The 19708-nt window shown below is 36.3% G+C and overlaps 1 protein-coding gene across 1 annotated transcript; it reads left to right on the forward strand.

The window, feature by feature from the left end:
- The first annotated feature begins 12693 nt into the window (after nucleotides 1-12693).
- On the forward strand, nucleotides 12694-13365 carry LOC149540859 (uncharacterized). The gene has a single exon (XM_089802745.1). The coding sequence runs from the start codon at nucleotides 12694-12696 to the stop codon at nucleotides 13363-13365; it is 672 nt and encodes a 223-aa protein (XP_089658871.1).
- Nucleotides 13366-19708: the final 6343 nt, after the last annotated feature.

The raw sequence follows: 19708 nt of genomic DNA on the forward strand, positions 1-19708 counted from the left end.
TGTCCAGGAAAATATATCACTAAATTCTTGACATAGATGAATGAAATTTTCTTGTTCAATTTTAGAACATACCTTCCCCATGTTTAAGGATTTTCCATTAGCAATCATGACTGGGGTGTAGTCACCTTCATCAGCAGCTAGGTTCATAGCCCTACCTCTTGCTTGATCATCAGGATTAAAAACACTCTCTAGAGTAATGACACCTTTAGGCAGCTTGTTGGAGCTAAGGTTAATGATTTGGTCACCATACTAATCCTGCAGTCTCAATTGGTTTCTCTCTGAAAATTCTGCCTCATTCTGCAAGAAGTTGACAATTTGTTCATCAGACTCAAACACCTGCCAATGGATTTTGTTATCAGGGATAGCAGGCATTACTGCCACTCTAATTTGTTGCTTCTTCTTCTCCTCAAAATTCCCTGGCACATCATAAGATGCACTTATTTCTACAAGTCTATCAGCATGCCTATTTTCTTTTCTAGGGATGCTTTGAATATTAAATGCATTGAAACCTTCAAGAAAATCCCATACCCTATTTTTATAAGAGTTGAGCAAACAATTTTTGGTGGTATTCTAGTTTCTCACTTGGTTAACCACCAAATCACTATCTCCATACACCCTTAAGGCTTGAATTCCTCTTTTTTGAGCAAGTAGGAGACCTTGAATCAAGGATTCATACTCGGCTACATTATTAGTGCAACTGAATTGAAGCCTAAAGGAGAAGTAGTATCTTACTTATGTAGGAGAAAGCAACATCCCACCAGCCCCTAATCCATTCTTATTCCTTGATCCATCAAAGTACATACTCCATATCCCACTCATATCTTCTTTAGTCTCCACAAGATTGGGAACTAAAGCATCTTTTTCCAATATACAATATGTACTGAGACCTATCCCAAGGATTTCTGATGTAGAATCAAATTCATATGAATTATCCTATTCATCTAATAAAAAATTAGGTATCTCTTTTAGGGAAGTGGTGGGCTCATTCACTATGTCATTCTCATCCATCTCTAGGATAGGGCAATTCATGTTGATGAGATTAGGGGTGTAGGTTTCAGTATGATGGAGGGCTTGAGGCTTTGCTCTGATTGAAGCATTGGCTCCATATCTCATTTTAAAATACATATATGACCAATCAAAAGATATGTAACCACCTATTTGGGTAATAAAGTCCCTTGACAGACACATGGAAAAATATGGCTTGACCTCAGCAACAGAGATATCTTGGGTTATAGTACAACTAGGGCATACATGTAAGGCCATCTCCACATTCCTAAGGATCCCTATAGTCTTGATAGTGCTACCATCCAACTATAACACATCCTTAACAATGGGCTCATATTTCATTCCTAAAGCATCAGCAACACACCTAGGCATCACTGAACCGCTAGCCCCTGAATCAATCATGCAATTATGGACTAGTTTGCCCCCTATAATTAGAGAAACATATAATGGAGGATTTCTAACCTTTTTACTTGTTTCTACCCCCTTTTATGGTTGTACTAAGCTTGTGGCACTTTCCATGCTAAGTGTTTGATCCTTTGGTTCAATTCTTTCCAATTATTGCTGCAGCAACCTCTTTTGCATGGGTATAGTAGCAACAGCATCCCACATGGAGATATTCACATTTGTCTTCTTCATTTTCTCTACCACACTGAATGGCATAGTAGGTGCTTTGGTAGAAGCTTTGGGAGCTGCAATTGTATGAGATTGAGATGGAATAACCTAAGGATCACTTGTATCTTTCCTGCCATGATTTTGCCTTTACTGCTAAAAGGTACTTGATTGATCATTTGTTGCTTACTCATGAGATATTGCATTTGAAGTTGAGGCCTGATTGGGAGGAGGAGGGACAATATCTTCCATAGCTCTTCTTGCTTCTAGTGTTATGAGCAATGGAATCCTGGTTTACATTACAATGCTCCTCCATCTGATGATTCATAAAAGAGAAATCACCCTATCTTTGTATGTCTGAGGCATCTTTAAATTGGTCCTCCTTGGATGATTTTTTTGTTGCAGGTTCTTGGACTATTAAAACCATAAAAGATTCAACCTTTTGACACATATAATAGGCATAGGAGTAGTTACAGGAGGGAAAAAAATCTTGATCTTGAGCCATATTGTTTTGAGGGACTATGGCCCTACTTTGGTTTACATTTGAGGTTGAAGCATGGCCACCCTACCTACTCTGATCAAAAGAATTATTCCAATGATTAGAATTTGGAGGCTTACCACTGCTTGGAGTTTTATATTGCAATTGATGAGGCTTACTATGTTGAGCTTGTTGTCTTTCTAAAGTCACCACCTTGTTGCTCATTTTCTGCATCATAGAGAAATTATCCTCTAGCCTCTTTCCTTGATCTTCTAACTTCTTCCCTTGATCCTGCAATCTTTTATCAAGGTTCTTCTCTCTTTTATCCATGTTTTGCATCAAATATTGCATCATCTCTTTGATTTTGTCTATCCCATTTGAAGATGTGGAAGCTTGAGAGATTGGGACAAGGGATTGTGATGTAGAAGTTGTGGGAAGGGGAGCCATTGATGGTTGATGATTTGGAACATCAAGGAAGAAAGGCATAGGAGGCCTTGGAGCTAGCTTACCTCTTTGTATTAGGATGTTCTCTGATTTTATTGCTATATCATAAGCATCAGGCAAGGTATCTCCTCCCATAGTTTGGATTGTAGTGGTAATATCACTATTAAAAGCTCTAAGGTAATGCAAGAAGGCATTACGAGGGGTAGGCTTCACTGAAGTAGGTATTCTATCCCATGTCTTCTAAAATATATAATTAAAATCAATCATACATTCATGGGGGGCTCTTTTTATAGTAGTCAACTACTCTAAAAGTGACAAATAATCACTTTTATCCTCAAAATGTTTGCACAATCCTGCTCCTAATCCATCCCAATCTATTATAGAACCATGAGCTAAACCTCTATACCATTGTAGTGCTTTTCCTTTCAAGGATGAGGCTAGGAGCCTAACTGAAACATCATCCTCTATAATACGATGGATATTACAGACATTTGCAACCTCTTGAATGTGTTCGGAGGGAGAGATAGAAGTTTCACTAGTAAACTCTGGTATACTTTTGAGTGTATCTACTGGTATGTCATGTCTCTAAGCTAATAAGAGAGGGCTCTCACCATTAAAGGTGGAAAAAGTATGAGCTCTAGGCAATGCCATATAGACAAGTGACCTATTGATATGTATTGATGGTAGTCTAGGCTAAGATCTAACAGCAGGAGGAGTAGAAATAGATCTTGTAGTTATATTTGTTACTACTGCACTCCTAACTGGTGATAAAGATATTATAGTCTTCCTTCTTCTATGGTTTGACAATGAAAGCTCTTGATATTGAAACTTACCTTTAGCAGATTCCCTTGTTTCAGCTCTGGGCATGAATCACTACAACTTTGGTCTGGAATTAGATATGTATTTGAAGCTCAGAGTTGCCAAGTACTTTGAAGAATGATCCTCTTGAAGGCATAAACACCGAAGCTAGTACTATCTCCTCGGTATTGATCTTGACATTTCCTCTTTTGACACTAGTAGCCTTCAAATCTTCTAAGATATAGTCCCACTGGGTGTGCCAAAAAAATTTTCCACTTAGGTTTGCACCCTTATCCAAAGGCTATGCATGAGGACAACCTAGTGAAACATGGAAACAACCTCCAAGCTGTGGGACTTGAATTGTGAGGTTGAGTCTCCAGAGAAGGCCAACTTCCTCTTACTATCAAGGTGTACCTAACTACTCTTGGAGAGGAAAAGGGTGAAGGAGAGCATGAAAGCAAATCTACCTAGTCTAATCTAAAGAGGTGATGCACCAAAATAGAGTGTTTAGACCAATCTTTGCCACATGTATGCACTATTGAACCAGAATGAAACTAAGGATATACACATTGAGACTTGCTTTAATCAAATAATCACATGCAGATCAAAAAATTGAGATGAATGACACAAGGAAGAGAGATTCACTTATATTATCATTCATAGGCCAGGGGGATATAGTCATGTAGATTACTGGTTTCCACAAAACACTAGTGAACGCAAAGAGTTCTTGCACTTCACACCAATGGCTAAAAGAGATAAGGCAAAAATCATGTAGTTCAGAGGCAAAGGGAATGTTATACTAGAATTGCAGAGAAAAAGCAAAGAACAACAGAGAATGATAGACCTTTTCAAAATTCACAAAAATTTCCTTTATAGTTCAAGGATAACTGAGATTTTCCCTCCAAAACTAGTTCAAGGATAACTGAGATTTTCCCTCCAAAACTATCCTGTAACCACTGCCATCAAGGCTCTACCAAGAACAATCATGGGGATTTGAAGAAATCTGATCTAAGTATAGCTTTAGGTACCATGAAATCTGATTGTTAACTAAAATAGGGCCTTGAGAAGATAGAGGCGGCGCCATTGATTGTCCTGACCGGGTAGATGGATCAACTAGGGGGTGGTGTAGTGTTCTTCTTTGTTTCACATTTACTCTGAGGTGGTTGGAATCAATTGCAGAGATCAAATCGTGTAGCAAAACCTTATTTCTTATCATTCTTTGGTGCATGAATCAACAAAGTCAGCAAGTCAACTAAACTCTACAAGCAAGATGAGCCACGTGGACCAATGAGCTTATTTCTTTATGCCACCTTGCGAGTCTTCATGAGTTTGACCATGTCCTTCATTACTAACTATACCATCTCTTTAAAACCTTGATCGCGACAGCTACAACATAACTGCCAGCCCCTAACTATCAATCTTGGTCGGGCCCACGAAGACACGTGTCCTCTAGGTGCTATGTCACTATGTGTATCCTCTGAGCACTTTCCCATAGCGAGATAGTGCCCACTATGGATTTGAATTGATCTAACCATCATGAAGACTTGCCAAAATACTACACTATCTCCTTAGAACCTCTAGACCCACGAAACAACTCAGCACACTTGGCATCTGACTTGGCCTGAACTGGCACCATCCCTGTAGTTTCATAACCCTCTCCCCACCCTACTATGTTTCATTGAGGTGCTATGTCACTATGGTTAAAATTCTCATAGCTTTCCATAGCGAGATAGTGCCCATCGTTGATCCTCTGAGATCTGATGGCAAGCAAGATGGATCCGATTTACCAGCGTACTAACCAATGAGAACTGGCCACATGCCAAACTTTCTAACAAGTCCTCCCAGGGCCCACATTCTACATAGTCATACCTCATCCAATGAAACAATTGACCACTGTCGACGTGTCTGACAAATTCATCCTTGGTATCCAACAGAGCATACTTGGGACCCACCGTATTTCCAAACTTCACTGCAGGATCACTTTTCATCTGGGTGCTATGTTGCTAATGATGAGAAGCATGGATTTTCTGATAGCACTATAGCGTCCACCATAGATCTATCAAAACTCAGTGCTGAAGAATCAAGGAAAGGAGGACCCACCATGCCACGTGGCCAAAAGGCACTATGTCGCCATAGCAAAATGATGCGCAACTTCTCATGGTGAGATAGCACCAACTATAGATTTTTTGAGATCTAATGATGGAGGACTTGCACAGCCACAGAAATATACTAAGGAATATCATAAGGTTCAATCATTTAATTTTTTCAATATTCCTAGGGATATTTAAAATAATATTAAAATTGGGCAGTGACCATTGGTGGGTAAGCATTTAAAATTCAAATATTTGGCAGGGGGGCACAAAATGCAATAGCTTACAATAATTTTCCTCTTCACACACCTCCTTATACCTCCCAAAATGCAATTAAACAAGAAGTTTCATATTCCATTGAACACATAAAAAGCATCTCCTCACATGGGATAGTTCCTCTACTACATGAGTGATCCCAACTAACCCCTTCACCCAAGCATCTCTTCCCTCCCAAGGGTGAGTGATGCTTCATACCCATTACACAACACAAAGCATACAACAAAACAAGATTCAATAAAGGAATCAAATAACCTTCTCACATGGAACACTCAAATAAGAAGATCTTCTTTCAAAGACCACATCTACATTACACCAAATCTACCATGAAAAGGAGAATACCATATCAACTCTACATGCAAAAGAAGAACTCCATGGATCATGGGTACCAACCTCACTCCAAGCAATGGCAAATGAAAAGTTGTAGTAGAGCTCCTTATCCTCTTCCTCCAAACCCTAGTTGTCTCTAAAGATAGAGAGTGTCCAATTGAGTTTCTAATTTGGCCAAGCCTCCATATAACATCTCATTTTTGGATTCAATAAAAAATGCATTCTTTTTTGGGTCTCCTAGGTCTACAAGGCACACTAGAGGTCATTATTAGCCCCATAACTTAAAGTACTAACATGAGTAGGGTTTATTGTTGTCACAAATTCACCTTAGAGTTACTTTATGGTCCTTAAAATGCTAGGTAAGTCCAAATTCCAAATTTCCCATGGTGGCAACCTTTTCTCTTTACTAGTTTAAGGCAATAAGTCAATTTTTTCGATTAAGTTATTTAACTCAAAATAAGGTGGCCACATGATCCATCATCAAAGAACATGTCAATTCACATAATGAGTACAAGTGTTAAATGACACACATAAAATACACTATACATCACACAATAAACATTCAAAAACTACACATGAAATACATACTACACACATACATCTCACATTTACAAAATAAACACACCATAATGAGGTTCATAAATCTTACAAAGATTCACCTTGGCAAAGTCATTTTACATGTGTTTATACTTTTTTTCCCCATTATGTTTCCATGGTTCCTTTACTACACACTAAAACCGAGCATTAGTAGTCCAATAACAAGCCACGTATAAAATACATATGGAAGTAAAAATATATGATAACTTCATTATTCTACCATTCGCATATAACACATTCCATAATTAACTTCTTATTCTCCATCATTTACATATAAAGCATATAATCATTAATCCTCAAAACAATTGCATGTTACTAACTTTCCTAACAAGATCAAATTAGGCATTTGAAACACATCATATTTCCATTTCTTATCATAAAAGTGAAATATTGAATAAATATCCATTAATCCATTGACTATGCCAAATAATTCCTAATACATATCATAATGAAAGACCACAAGGTAAATATCATTAGTTAAGTAGCAAAATTTATGGTCCATCAAGTATCAATATATATATCAAGATATCCAGTCCTAAATAAAAAAATGGAAATACAGTATCTATGCTATGATGGGTCAGGGTGAGGCCTCACATCCTCCCCCCCCCAGGCATGAACTTCCTCCTAGAGTTCATCAAAAAGATAGGGGTATAGTGCTCTTATCTATGTTGTATCCTCCCATGACATCATGACCTCATCATAATAGTCCCACTAGAATCTAACCTAGTCCAACTCTCTACCCTACAGTGGAAGGGTTCACCGAACCAATATGAGAATGGGCTCCAAGGCTATCTATCTATCTAACTCCATGTGCAATGCATCCCAATATATGAGGTGAGACTCATCATAAATATACTTATGTAATACAAAAACATAAAATACATCATGGATACATAACAAGCTAGGTAGCAAAGCTTTATGGTAGGCAACTGGTCCTATTTGCTCTAAAATCTCGAAGGGGCCAACAAAATGAGGTGCTAACTTAGAGCTCTTTCGATAATGGATTGGACTCCTATGATGTTGCACTCTTAGAAATACTTTACCACCCACCATATACTCTTTATCTACCCTCTTGGCATCTGCATACTTCTTCTATCTATCTTGGGCCGCTCTAAGTCGTTGCCTAATCTATGTCACCTATTGTTCCATTTCCTTGACTAACTGTGGTCCAACAGACACCCTATCCTCGATCCTATTCCAACTCAAAGGTGTCCTACAAGGTCTACCATACAAGGCTTGGTAGGGTGGAATACTAATGGAGGAATGATGCCCATTATTGTAGAAAAACTTGGCAAGATGCAAGTATTCCTCCCACTTAGCCTAGTTATCCATCACATACATCTACAACATATCCTCTAAAATCCTATTAACCCTCTCTATCTGTCCATCTATTTGAGGATGATAAGTGGTGCTGAAGTTGAGCCTAGTGCCCAATGCTACCTGCAATTCCCTCCAAAAAGAACATGTAAACAAGGAGTCTCTATCTGAGATGATCTTGTGAGGAATGTCATGAAGTCTGACAATGTCCTGTAAGAACAACTATGTAACTACAAGGGTGATGAAGCTAGTTCGAATTGGTGAAAAATGGGCAACTTTGGTCAAGGTGTCATCCATCACCATGATGGAATTGTGGTGATGAGAAGACATCAGAAGACCAATAACAAAATCCATGGAGATAGTGTCCCACTTCCACTCTGGTATCCCATGGGGCTACAAGAGTCCACCTAGATGTCCATCTTCTACCTTAACCCTCTGACACTCAAGACATCTAAAAAAAATATTAGCAATTTGCATCCTCATACCTAGCCAATGATATAATTGTCTTAAGTCAACATGGAGTTTCTTAACTCCAAGATGCACTGCATATGGTGCTCAATGAGCCTCTAAAATAATGAAGTCACACAAGCCACTTGTGGAGGGTACATAGATGTGCCCCTTAGGCCACAATAATGCCTCAAAATCCAATGAATAGTCAACAAATTTACCCTCAAGAGGTCTCTGAGAGTGGACTATCTAGCAAAATTCTACATAGAATTCATCCTCTTGTATGTGATGCATAATGTACTCCCTCAAATCTATGCCAGTAACCATGGAAGTGAGCTGATGACATCATCTACTCAAGACATCCACCACCATGTTCTCCTTACCCTTAATGTAATGTACATCAAAATCATACTCACATAAGAACTCCATCAATCTCCTTTGTCTGGCATTAAGATTTGGCTGTGTAAAAATTGAATGCAAGCTCTAGTGATCTGAATGAAGTTCAAATTGTTTCCCTAGAAGGAAATGACACCATCGTTCCAATACATACACCACTATATCATGAGTAGGATAATTCAGCTCATTCCCCTTGAGTTTCCTAGATTCATAAGCTATAACTCAACCCTCTTGCATAAGAACAACTCCAATTCCATCCAAGGAAGTATCTATGCATACAATAAAATCCATTGAGAGGTCGGGTATTGCTAGAATGGATGCACTAGTGAGTGCCCTCTTAAGCTTCTGAAAGGCCTCCTCACACTTTTCTATCCACTCAAACTTTTTCCCCTTTCTCTAAAGAGAGGTAATAGGGTGAGCTACCTTAGAGAAACTTGCCACAAACCACCTATAGTATCCTGCTAATCCCATGAAGCTTCTGACCTCTATGATGTTGGTAGGTGTTGGCCAATCCATGATGGCTCAGATCTTGAATGGGTCTACTAAGATCCCATCCCCTGATATCACATGACCCAAATAATGTACTTCCCATTTGAAAAATGCACATTTCGACAAGCTACCATAAAGTTGGTTCTCCCTCAACCATTGCAATACCTATCGTAGGTTCTCTTTGTGTTCCTTCTCATCACAAGAATTGACCAATATATCATCTAGGAACACTACTAAAAACTTTTCGAGGAATGTGCAAATACTCCATTAATGAGGATCATAAATATAGCTAGGGCATTCATGAGACCAAGAGGTACCACTTTGAACTTGTAGTGACCATATCTCGTACAAAATGTGATCTTTTTCATGCCACTTTCCACGATGCACAACTAATGATACCCTGACTTCATATCTCTTTTGGAGAATACTTGGGCACCTTGTAACTAATCAAATAAATCATCAATCCTAGGCAATGGGTATCAGTTCCTAATAGTCACCTTATTCAGCTATCAATAATCAATGCGCAATCTGAGTGATCCATTCTTCTTCTTTACAAAAATCACTGGTGCTCCCCAAGTCAATACACTAGGTCAGATATGTCCGTTCTCCAACAATTCCTCTAGCTAAATCTTAAGCTCATTGAGCTCATGGTTGGTCATCCTATAGGGTGCTCTAGATATAGGTTCAGCTCCTGGTATGAGATCAATATAGAAATCAACTACCCTTGCTGGTGGCATACTAGGAAGCTCTGATGGAAACACATCTGCAAACTCCTATAATATCGGATAGTCATCAAGGGAATGTTCCTCCCCTACCTCCTCTTCTCTATCACTAATGGTGATGGCAAACAACTGACACCCCTTTCATATGCATTGCTTAAACTACATGGTGGTAATCATATAGAGGGATTCTGGCCTCTGAACTCCTGAAATCACCCTAGGTGTACCATGATCATCTACACACTCAATTATCTTTTGTCTACAATCCATCTTGGCAATTTGGGCACTAAGCCAATCCATGCCAAGAACTACATCATAAGAATCGAATGGAGTAATATACAAGTCTAATGTGGTGAACATGTCTCCAATCTGAATTGAACACTCATGGATCAATGAATGGACTCACACCTTAGCCCTTGAAGCTAACTCAACCTCCCAGTCAACATCTTATCTAGCTGTCACTAGCCTACAATGCTCCACTACAAATGGGGATATAAAAGAGTTTGTATCTTTGGAGTCAAATAGTATTGTTACCTCATATCCTCTAATCATACCTACAACCTCAATCACTCGGCTTAGTCATTGTCAATCATTGCAAACACCCTATGGGATCTTTCTATATCACCTATTGTCAGCTCTGAGGCGGCTCCTCACTGACTGTCTACTATGGGACCCTATGGAAACTCTTGCAAGATGACCCATACCACCACAAGCATAACATGGCCCATGGGGTGAGGCCTCACAATATAAGCTTTATATATATATATATATAATTCAAATGGGTGTTTAAAAGTGTATTTATATTTTTAATAAAACATATAAAATTAAATTTATAATAAAATCATATGTTTCAAACCTTTAGCCTGACATGCGAGTAACTACAAAAAAAATAATTCAAGATTAAGAATATACTATATATTTTGATCAAATTTAGATAAAATTGTAAAGTAATAATTACAAATTAAAAAAATTAATAATTATAAATAAAAATACCATGATTTCTTTTAAATGTTATCTCCTAAGATTTTCAATCAAACGTTCTCAAAATGTCAATTATGTCATAAACAAAACTTACAAGAAAACTCTACTAATCTTTATCTACCAAAAAATCAAAGGTCCTCATTCAAACTCAAACCTAAATTCACAATTAAGAAAGAACAAAGAAGACAATCTTACCAACAAAAATTGTAAAGAGATTTCAAAACCCCTACCTTCAAACACCAAGTTGATTTGTTAAGAAGAAGAAGGAAATCCAACTATAAAATTCACTCTCAAGCTTTAAAAAATTATGAGTTCAAAATCTAAATGCATAACTTGTAACTTTTCTCCTAAAATCTCTATTCTAAATTGTCTTTTTTTAATGTTCTCCATAAATCTTGTCTAACTCTCAAAATGACCAAAATAACCTCTAATAAAGAAAAATAATAAAATGATAATAATAAAACTAAAGTTTCTTAAATGAATAGAATTACAAAAGAAGGTAACTCAACTTAAAATAAAGAAATAATTTATCTTTTTTTTCTTTTATATATATATATATATGAAGGTATGTACAGAATCACGGTCAACCAAATTATGGCCTTAAGTGGCAGTGAAAAACTAGCAAATCAAGGTTATGTTAAATTGACACATAATTTTAAAGTAGTTATGGGCATTTTATCAAAAAGTTGTAAGAAAAGAATCTATAGGAAATTGAATGTAGTTTCTAAAATACTAGGCCTTATCTTGAGAAAAAATTATTTGATTTGTCAAAATTTTGATATATATATATATATATATATATGAAGGTATGTGCAGAATCACGGTCAACCAAATTATGGCCTTAAGTGGCAGTGAAAAACTAGCAAATCAAGGTTATGTTAAATTGACACATAATTTTAAAGTAGTTATGGGCATTTTATCAAAAAGTTGTAAGAAAAGAATCTATAGGAAATTGAATGTAGTTTCTAAAATACTAGGCCTTATCTTGAGAAAAAATTATTTGATTTGTCAAAATTTTGGATTTTAATGCAGTACTACAAAACTTTTAGGGAGAAAATAAAAAGTAGGTGTATGTCTAACCATCTTAATCAAAATCAAATGATAATATTTTTTCTATAATTATAGATATAAAAATTAGACTCCTGTGCAGATGTGACGCATATTTTTGGGTATTTTTATTCTAAATAAATACTTAAATATGAATTTTCTACTATAACTTTTCTAAAATAAAAAAACTCTCTTGTCTGACCACCTTAACTAATTGAAGACTTTTTGCTAGATCCTCAAAAATGTTTATGCTCCTAATACTAAATGTGGTAGGAAGGCTTTATGGACTAAAATTTCAAATTAGAGGAAGTCTTTTGAGGAGGACAATTGGATTGTTATTGGGGATTTCAATACTCCACTTAAAGAACACGAAAAAAGGGGAGGGAGCCAGACCCTGCTAGATAACAGGATTGACTTTATGGAGTTTATTGATCAGCACACTCTTCATGATATTGATTTACATGGTATTGAGTACACTTGGACTAATAGAAGGGTAGGCAATGATCTTATTCAGGTTAGATTGGATCATGCTCTCATCAGTCTTGATTGGATCCTTTCTTATAAATGTAACCTTAGTGCTCAAGTTAGGGTGGGTTATGATCATTACCTTATCCTTTTGGTTGCTGACAAGATTAATTATCATAAGAACTTCCCTTTTAGATTTGAAAAAATGTGGACCCATCATCCAGGTTTGGAGACCCTTATCATGGATTGGTGGGACATTCAAGTTGATGGTATAGCAATGTTCAAAGTTGTTGCAAAACTCAAGAATGTCAAGAAAAAGATTAAAATTTGGAACAAAAATACTTTTGGTAATATCGTTGAGAATAAAAATAAGCCTATTGAGGAGCTTAAAGATATTCAAGACAAGATTCAAATGGAGGGTTATGTTACCTTTTCTAGGGAAGAAGAAAGTGGTAAAATGGTTGAATTGCATGATATTATAGCCAAAGAGGAAATTTTTTGGAGGCAGCACTCTAGAAAGGTCTTCCTTAAGGAAGGTGATCATAACACTAAGTTTTTCCACATGTCAACTCTCAAGCACAGGATGGCTAACAGAATTTGTAGACTTAAAACGGATGAGGGATCTATGGAAGATGAAGAGACCATAAAAAGGGAGGTTGTGGGCTTCTTCAAATCTTTGTTGTGGGAATCCAATTTGGATCTGAGCAAACAGGATTCTTTTCTTGATTGCATCCCTTCTTGTGTCTCTATGGACCAAAATTATTTTCTCACCTCTATTCCCTCAAATGTTGAGATTTCTCAGGCTATCTTTTCTTTTGAAGGAGACAAAGCTCCTGGTCCAGATGGTTTCTCGCTCTTTTTCTTTCATAAGTACTAGCATATTGTTGGATTGGATATTTGTATTGGGGTGAAGGAATTTTTTGGGTCCAGGAAAATCCTTAAAGAGTTGAATGGCACATTCCTTGCTCTCATTCCTAAAAAGATAAGAGCTAATAGTATGGACTTGTTCAAACCCATCAGTTTGTGTAACTCTTTTTACAAGATCATTTCCAAGGTTCTTACATTGAGAACCATGACTCTTTTGCCTCACATTATTTCTAGATAGCAGAATGGGTTTTTTCTAGGAAGGAAAATTGTGGATTCCATTGTTACGATGCATAAAAACATCCACTCCATTTTGGCTTCCAAGAAGGAAGTTTTCTTGCTAAAGCTTGATCTTTCTAAAGCCTATGATAGAGTGGATATGCATTTTCTCCTTCGGGTTTTGGAAGCTTTTGGCTTCAGTAAGAGATTTTGTGATCTCATTTTTATGCTGGTGTCATCAGCTTCTTTCTCTGTGCTCGTGAATGGTTCTCCTTCCTCTTTCTTCAAGGCTTCTAGGGGTTTAAGACAAGGTGACCCTATTTCCCCTATTCTTTTTACTATTTTAGCTGAGTTTTTGGGAAGATTTATAGATGGTCTAGTTCTTAAAGGTGACTTTGTGGGTCTTTATCCTTCCTCCTCAGCTTTAGTTTTCTCCCATCAACAATTTTTTGATGATTCTATTGTTATGGGAGAAGCTTCAGTGAAGAATGCTAGGATTTTGAAGAAGGCTTTGGTGGATTATGGCTTGGCCACTGGTCAACTTATTAACTAGAATAAGAGTCTGATTTACTTCATGAATGTTAATATGGAAAGGCAATTGAAGATTAAAAATATTATTGGCTGTGAAATTGGCTCCTTTCCAAGCTCCTATTTGGGTTTAACTATGGGTTTATCCCCTCCTAACAGTTTCTGCCATTCTTCGATAGATAAAATTCACTCAAAACATGAAGGTTGGAAGGGATCTTTACTCAATCTGGCTGGTAAGGTGGTTGTTCTTAAATCTATCTTGCAAACTGCCATGCTGTATGCTTTGAGTCTTTTCAAAATTCCTAGAAAAATTGCCCTTGCTATTGAAAAGATTCAAAAAACTTTTTTTATGGACGGGTATGGAGAATAAAAAAAGATTCCCTCATATTGCTTGGGAAAATGTTTGCATGCCATATAAGAAGGGAGGTCTTGGGCTTTGTAGAGTTTCTTCCATGAATGATTTCTTAATGGCTAAACTATTATGGCACTGGCATAATGAGGATGGGGAATGGAAGACTATCTGGAATGATAAATACAACTTTGATAACCTTGACCTCTACCATTATCTTAATAGTAATGTGGCTCAAGGGGGGTCAATGATCTGGAAAAATTCTTAGTAGCTCAAAAACATCATAAGAAAAGGGATAAAATGGAAGGTTAGAAATGGAAGGAGAGTTCTTTTTTGGGAAGATGTTTGGTTTTTGGATCACCCCCTATGCGATGAGCCAAGATGGAACAGGTATATGGACTTGTGTAAGACCCAGTTTGGTTCTCTAGTGGCTGACTATTGGATAGACAATGGATGGGTGGATCTTTTTGGACTTGACCCCAATTTTTTTGAACTCAAAAAGAGCCTTAATGCTTTTTTTTAAAATCAAAAGGAGGATGAACTTATATGGGGAAAAGAACCTAATGGTTTTTTTCTATTGCCTTAGTCTATGTTGACTCTTTTGATAACCATGAGGAAGCCTGTTGGGCTAAAGCATGGATGAAGGGTATAACACCCAAGATTAACATTTTCTTTTGGACCCTGTTGCAAAACAAAGTACTTACTCTGGATAACCTTAAAAAGTGTGGGATTTTTATTATTAATACATGTGTACTTTGTAAGAATGATGGGGAATCCGTTGATCATATTACCTTACATTGTCCTTTTTCTGTGAAGATTTTGGATTCTATATTTTATCTATTAAAGGTTGAATGGGTTTTCCCTTCCAATCTTAAGCTCTTCTTTAATAGTTGGAAGCCTTCTTCAAAAAATTCCTTGATTGGTAAACTGTGGGATTTCATTCTGCCATATGTTGCTTGGGGTATCTGGAAAGAACGTAATGATAGAATCTTCAGAGATGTTGAATCCAACTCGATTCAAGTCTTCCATAAAATAAAGACTCTTTTGATTGAGAACATTAAAAATATAGCCCCTGATCAGCAACCTTGTAATGATTGGAAACCTATTGTTCTTCTCAATTGGAATTTGAAGGTTGAGATTTTGGGTGACCAATGGCTCAATCCTAGGGAACAAGCTAGGTGGGATTTCCCTCCTAATGGTTGGTACAAGATTAACTTTGAGGGAGCTTCAAAAGGTAGCCTCAAAATTGCAGGTTGTGGTATTGTGATAAGGAATTCCATAGGGGACAATGTTGGAAGCTTAGCTATTCCAATTGGTACCCAAACAAATCACGTTGTTGAAGCCTTGGCTGCTCTCCATGGTCTTCTGTGTGCTAAAAAGTTGAACCTAAAAAAGATCTGGTTAGAAGGGGATTCACTCAACATTATTAATTGTCTGAATAAAAAAATGACCCCTTCATGGATAATTAGTAATTTAATTTATGATTCTATTCAAATCATTAATTCTTTTGAATTATGTGTTATTTCCCATAACTTCAGAGACGCTAATGGGACGGCTGATTGGGCAGCGAATGTGGCATGTAGAAATGATCAAATTATTATTTGGGATACTCATGACCCCTTACCGATGGAGGCTCAACTTCTTTTCCATAATGATAAATGGAGGTCATCTCAAAAGGTTTTCTAATAATGAATATGTCAGTACGGGGGTATGATACTGAGGTATGTGACCATGGGTTTTGTGCTTTAATTCCCAATGATTTATGTAATATCTCACACAGATTCTAGGTCTATTTCACCCTGGTGTTTATTACTATCATTTGTGAGGCCCTCTTTACTTAGGAGTTATAGATGAAGTTCTCTGTGATTTTTGGTGTTCTGCAAATCGGAGGTAAGAGGAGACAAGTTGAACCAGGAAGTTGCATGGAGTGGATGAAGCAGGAAGAGGTGTGGGAGATTTTGAGAAGGGGTAATTTCACTGGGTTTATAGAGAGATTGAATGGAGGCAATCCCACCATCATGCAACAATTTCTCAAAACCTAGAAAGAGGGATCGATTATGGTGGGTAACCAGCACATAGAGATCACAGAGGAGGTGATTCTTGAGGCTACAGGCCTGGTGCTTGAGGGTCTCAATTTCTACAGGGAGCAAAAGTTATCTAACAAAGCTGTGGATGATTTTGTGGACTCTGAGATTGAGAAGGCTTGCCTAGTTAAAATTGGTAAGTCCTTCATCAACCTAGCTTCAATTACCTGCCCATGGTAGTTCATCATGTTTGTTATCATGGAATATTTAACATTGGATGGGATATTTACCAAATGTTATGGTTACCACTTCATGTTGGCCAACCATTTTAGGCGTAATATGAAAATTAATTTCCCCTATTATCTGAAGCAGTCCCTCACTATCTCTATCCAAGCTTTACAAAAAGACCCAAATGGTGAACATGTCTGCCATGAGGGTCTTATGGTGCTTATTTTGAATATTTAAAGGCTAAAAGAATAGTGAGGAGTAGGGGTTGAATTAAAGATGCTGACTCTAAAATGGAAGGGAGTGCCTAGGAGAAGGGTTATGACTCTGAAACCCAGGATGAGTCTAATGGGGATGAGGTTTATGTGGTAAAGGGAACTAGCAACAGATCTAAGAAGAAAAGGAGAGTCGCAGGTCACTCTGACTCTGATATGGAGAGTGATTTTGTGGAGGATCTGCTAAAGAGTTATAAGAATAAATATGAGATAAAGGGGAAGAGGGTTAAGAATAGTACAAGGAAGAGGGCTTTGTCCCCTTTTGATGATGAGGATACCCTAGCACGATGCTTGGAAAAGAAAAGATACTCATCCAGGCACCCTGATAAGGAGTTAGGAGATAAAGGGGAGTTAGGTGATGAGGACTCCCAAGAATAGGGGATTCATGAGGGTTGGGAGAATAGACATGAAGGTACCCCTAAGCCTGTGATAGGGATGCATGGTAACCCAGGTGTTATACTAAAATAAATTGGGTTCATGAAGAGCCAAATTCAAACACTTGGCAGTGACATGCAGGAACTAAGGAAGGTTGTCATGCATGTTAGTAAAACTGCACGTGGTGAGTGCACCCTTGGCCAACATATTGACAAACTCTTGGAAGTGGTTGGTAGTGCTGAGGATGTTAAAAATCTTACGTAGAAGATTCCACATCTGGAGGCTAAGAATAGGGCTATTAACAGAGACTTCAATGCGAATCAAGAGAAGGTTAAAATGATGGAAGCCAAGATGTGAAATCTTGAGAAGTTAATTAAGAAAATGGCTAACAATGTGTCTACCCTATTGAAGAAACTAGACATGGATAAAGGCCAGGACTCTCCTCTAGTGGTTGATAGCCAAGGTCCCAACAAACTCACTAGGGCCCATTCTAAAAATACTGATGATATAGCCAAGAAGGATGAGGTGAAGGCTATCGTAAAAAACATGTAGATAGTAGCTAATCAAGCTCTAGACCTAATTAAGGCTCATAGCTAGTTCTTTTCTATCTTTTGTGTTGTCCTTTTGCTTTCCTAGTGTGTTTCTTTGCTATTTTTTCAGCAGTTTTGTCTATGACCTCTTGTGTTTCTTTTTGGAGGTATGTTTTGTTTTTTATCCTTTATGCTCTTTCTTTTCTGAGACTATCCTTTTGTAATATGGTTTCGAGTCCTTAAAACCTATTTTTACTTAATCAAAACTAATTGAAGACTTTATAAAAAAAAAAATTCTTTTTTTTGTTATACTAGGCGAGTAATAGAATGTGATGCAACTTTTTGATTTCAAAAATGTTATACCATTTGAAAGTTATAGCTATTTTCAATCAGTATGTCAATCAGTAGTTTATAGACATCTTCATTAAAAATTAACTAATAAATACTTATCGAACTCAGATTTTGACAACAATTATATCGATGGAATCTTGAGTGTTATCAAAAAACCCTTTTTGTTTCATTGAATTTCGATAAAAAAAATATTGTTAGATGACTACTCAAAGTCTGAATGTTAATGAAACCTATCTAAAACACATTTTTGAGTTGACCAAAGAGCTTTGGTAAATACCAAGCCTAATCGGGTACTTGATTTGAAATCGAGTACCCAAAAATTAGTGGCCAAAAATTTTTTTTCAAAAATTGATTGCCCAAATTTTGGAGGGAAATAAAAATTTGGGAAGTGTGCGCATTCAATAATCATTATTATTGACTATTATTATTATATGATTATTATTATTATTATATGCTTATTATTATTATTTATATGATTATTAGTATTATTATTAAATATAGTAATATTATATTATTATTATATATAGTAATATATATGATTATTATTATTAAATATAATATAGTAATATATGTGATTATTATTATTAAATATAATACAGTAATATATATGATAATTATTATTATTAATTGGAACATATTTCCACAATCCATGATATTATGTGTTCAAACTTCTGGGTAAGATTGTGTGTATTTTTTAATAGCATCAACATTTTGGATCATACTCAATGATCCATCATCAAGATGAGAAAGCTAAGAATGTAAAGAAGTAATATGTTGTATACCCAAGCTTAATAATAAGAAATGAGAGGGCAAGGAAGAGCTACACACAAATCAAGAGAAATTAAAAACAAAAATAGGACAAATGAAAGATGAGAAGAAAATAAGAGAATGGGAAGGTGAAAGGAGAGGACAAGACAATAAGGCCTACAACTGAAAAATGAATTAAAACATAATACATCAAACTTAAAGGAAAATACCTATTTATTACTAAACAAGAAAATCCACAATTTAAAGTATACATTCTATCTTTTATATATATATATATATATATATATATATATATATATATAGTTAGTTAGTTAGTTAGTTAGTTAGTTAGTTAGTTAGTTAGTTAGTTAGCAAAGAATGAAAGAGAATATGTCCAAAAGGTAAGTGAAGAGGGCATCATTGAAAAATAAGAGAGAAAATTAAAGAGATATAACGAATAGTGAATGAAAAGAAATAAACAAACAATCTAATAAGAACATAATTATAAATGCAAAAATAAAACGAAACAAAAATGCAGAGACTATGAAAGTAAAATAACAAAAAGTGGGGGCTATATATAGATGGGAGCAAGAACACAAACAAAACTCAATAAGAAAACACAAATGAAAAAATTGAAAAGGAAACACAAACTAATTTAGAACATTAAACAAGAAACCTATGGGACAAACTAAAATTAAACCAAGAAAAAAGAAAGACAAAAAAGAACGAGAAA

This window comes from Cupressus sempervirens, chromosome 9 (assembly GCF_028749045.1).
Source record: "Cupressus sempervirens isolate cs-2001-9-10 chromosome 9, ASM2874904v1, whole genome shotgun sequence".
NCBI classification, from domain to species: domain Eukaryota; kingdom Viridiplantae; phylum Streptophyta; class Pinopsida; order Cupressales; family Cupressaceae; genus Cupressus; species Cupressus sempervirens.

Coding starts and splice junctions, on each gene's coding strand:
- LOC149540859 (XM_089802745.1), top strand. CDS start 12,694: ATGTGGACCCATCATCCAGGTTTGGAGACCCTTATCATGGATTGGTGG.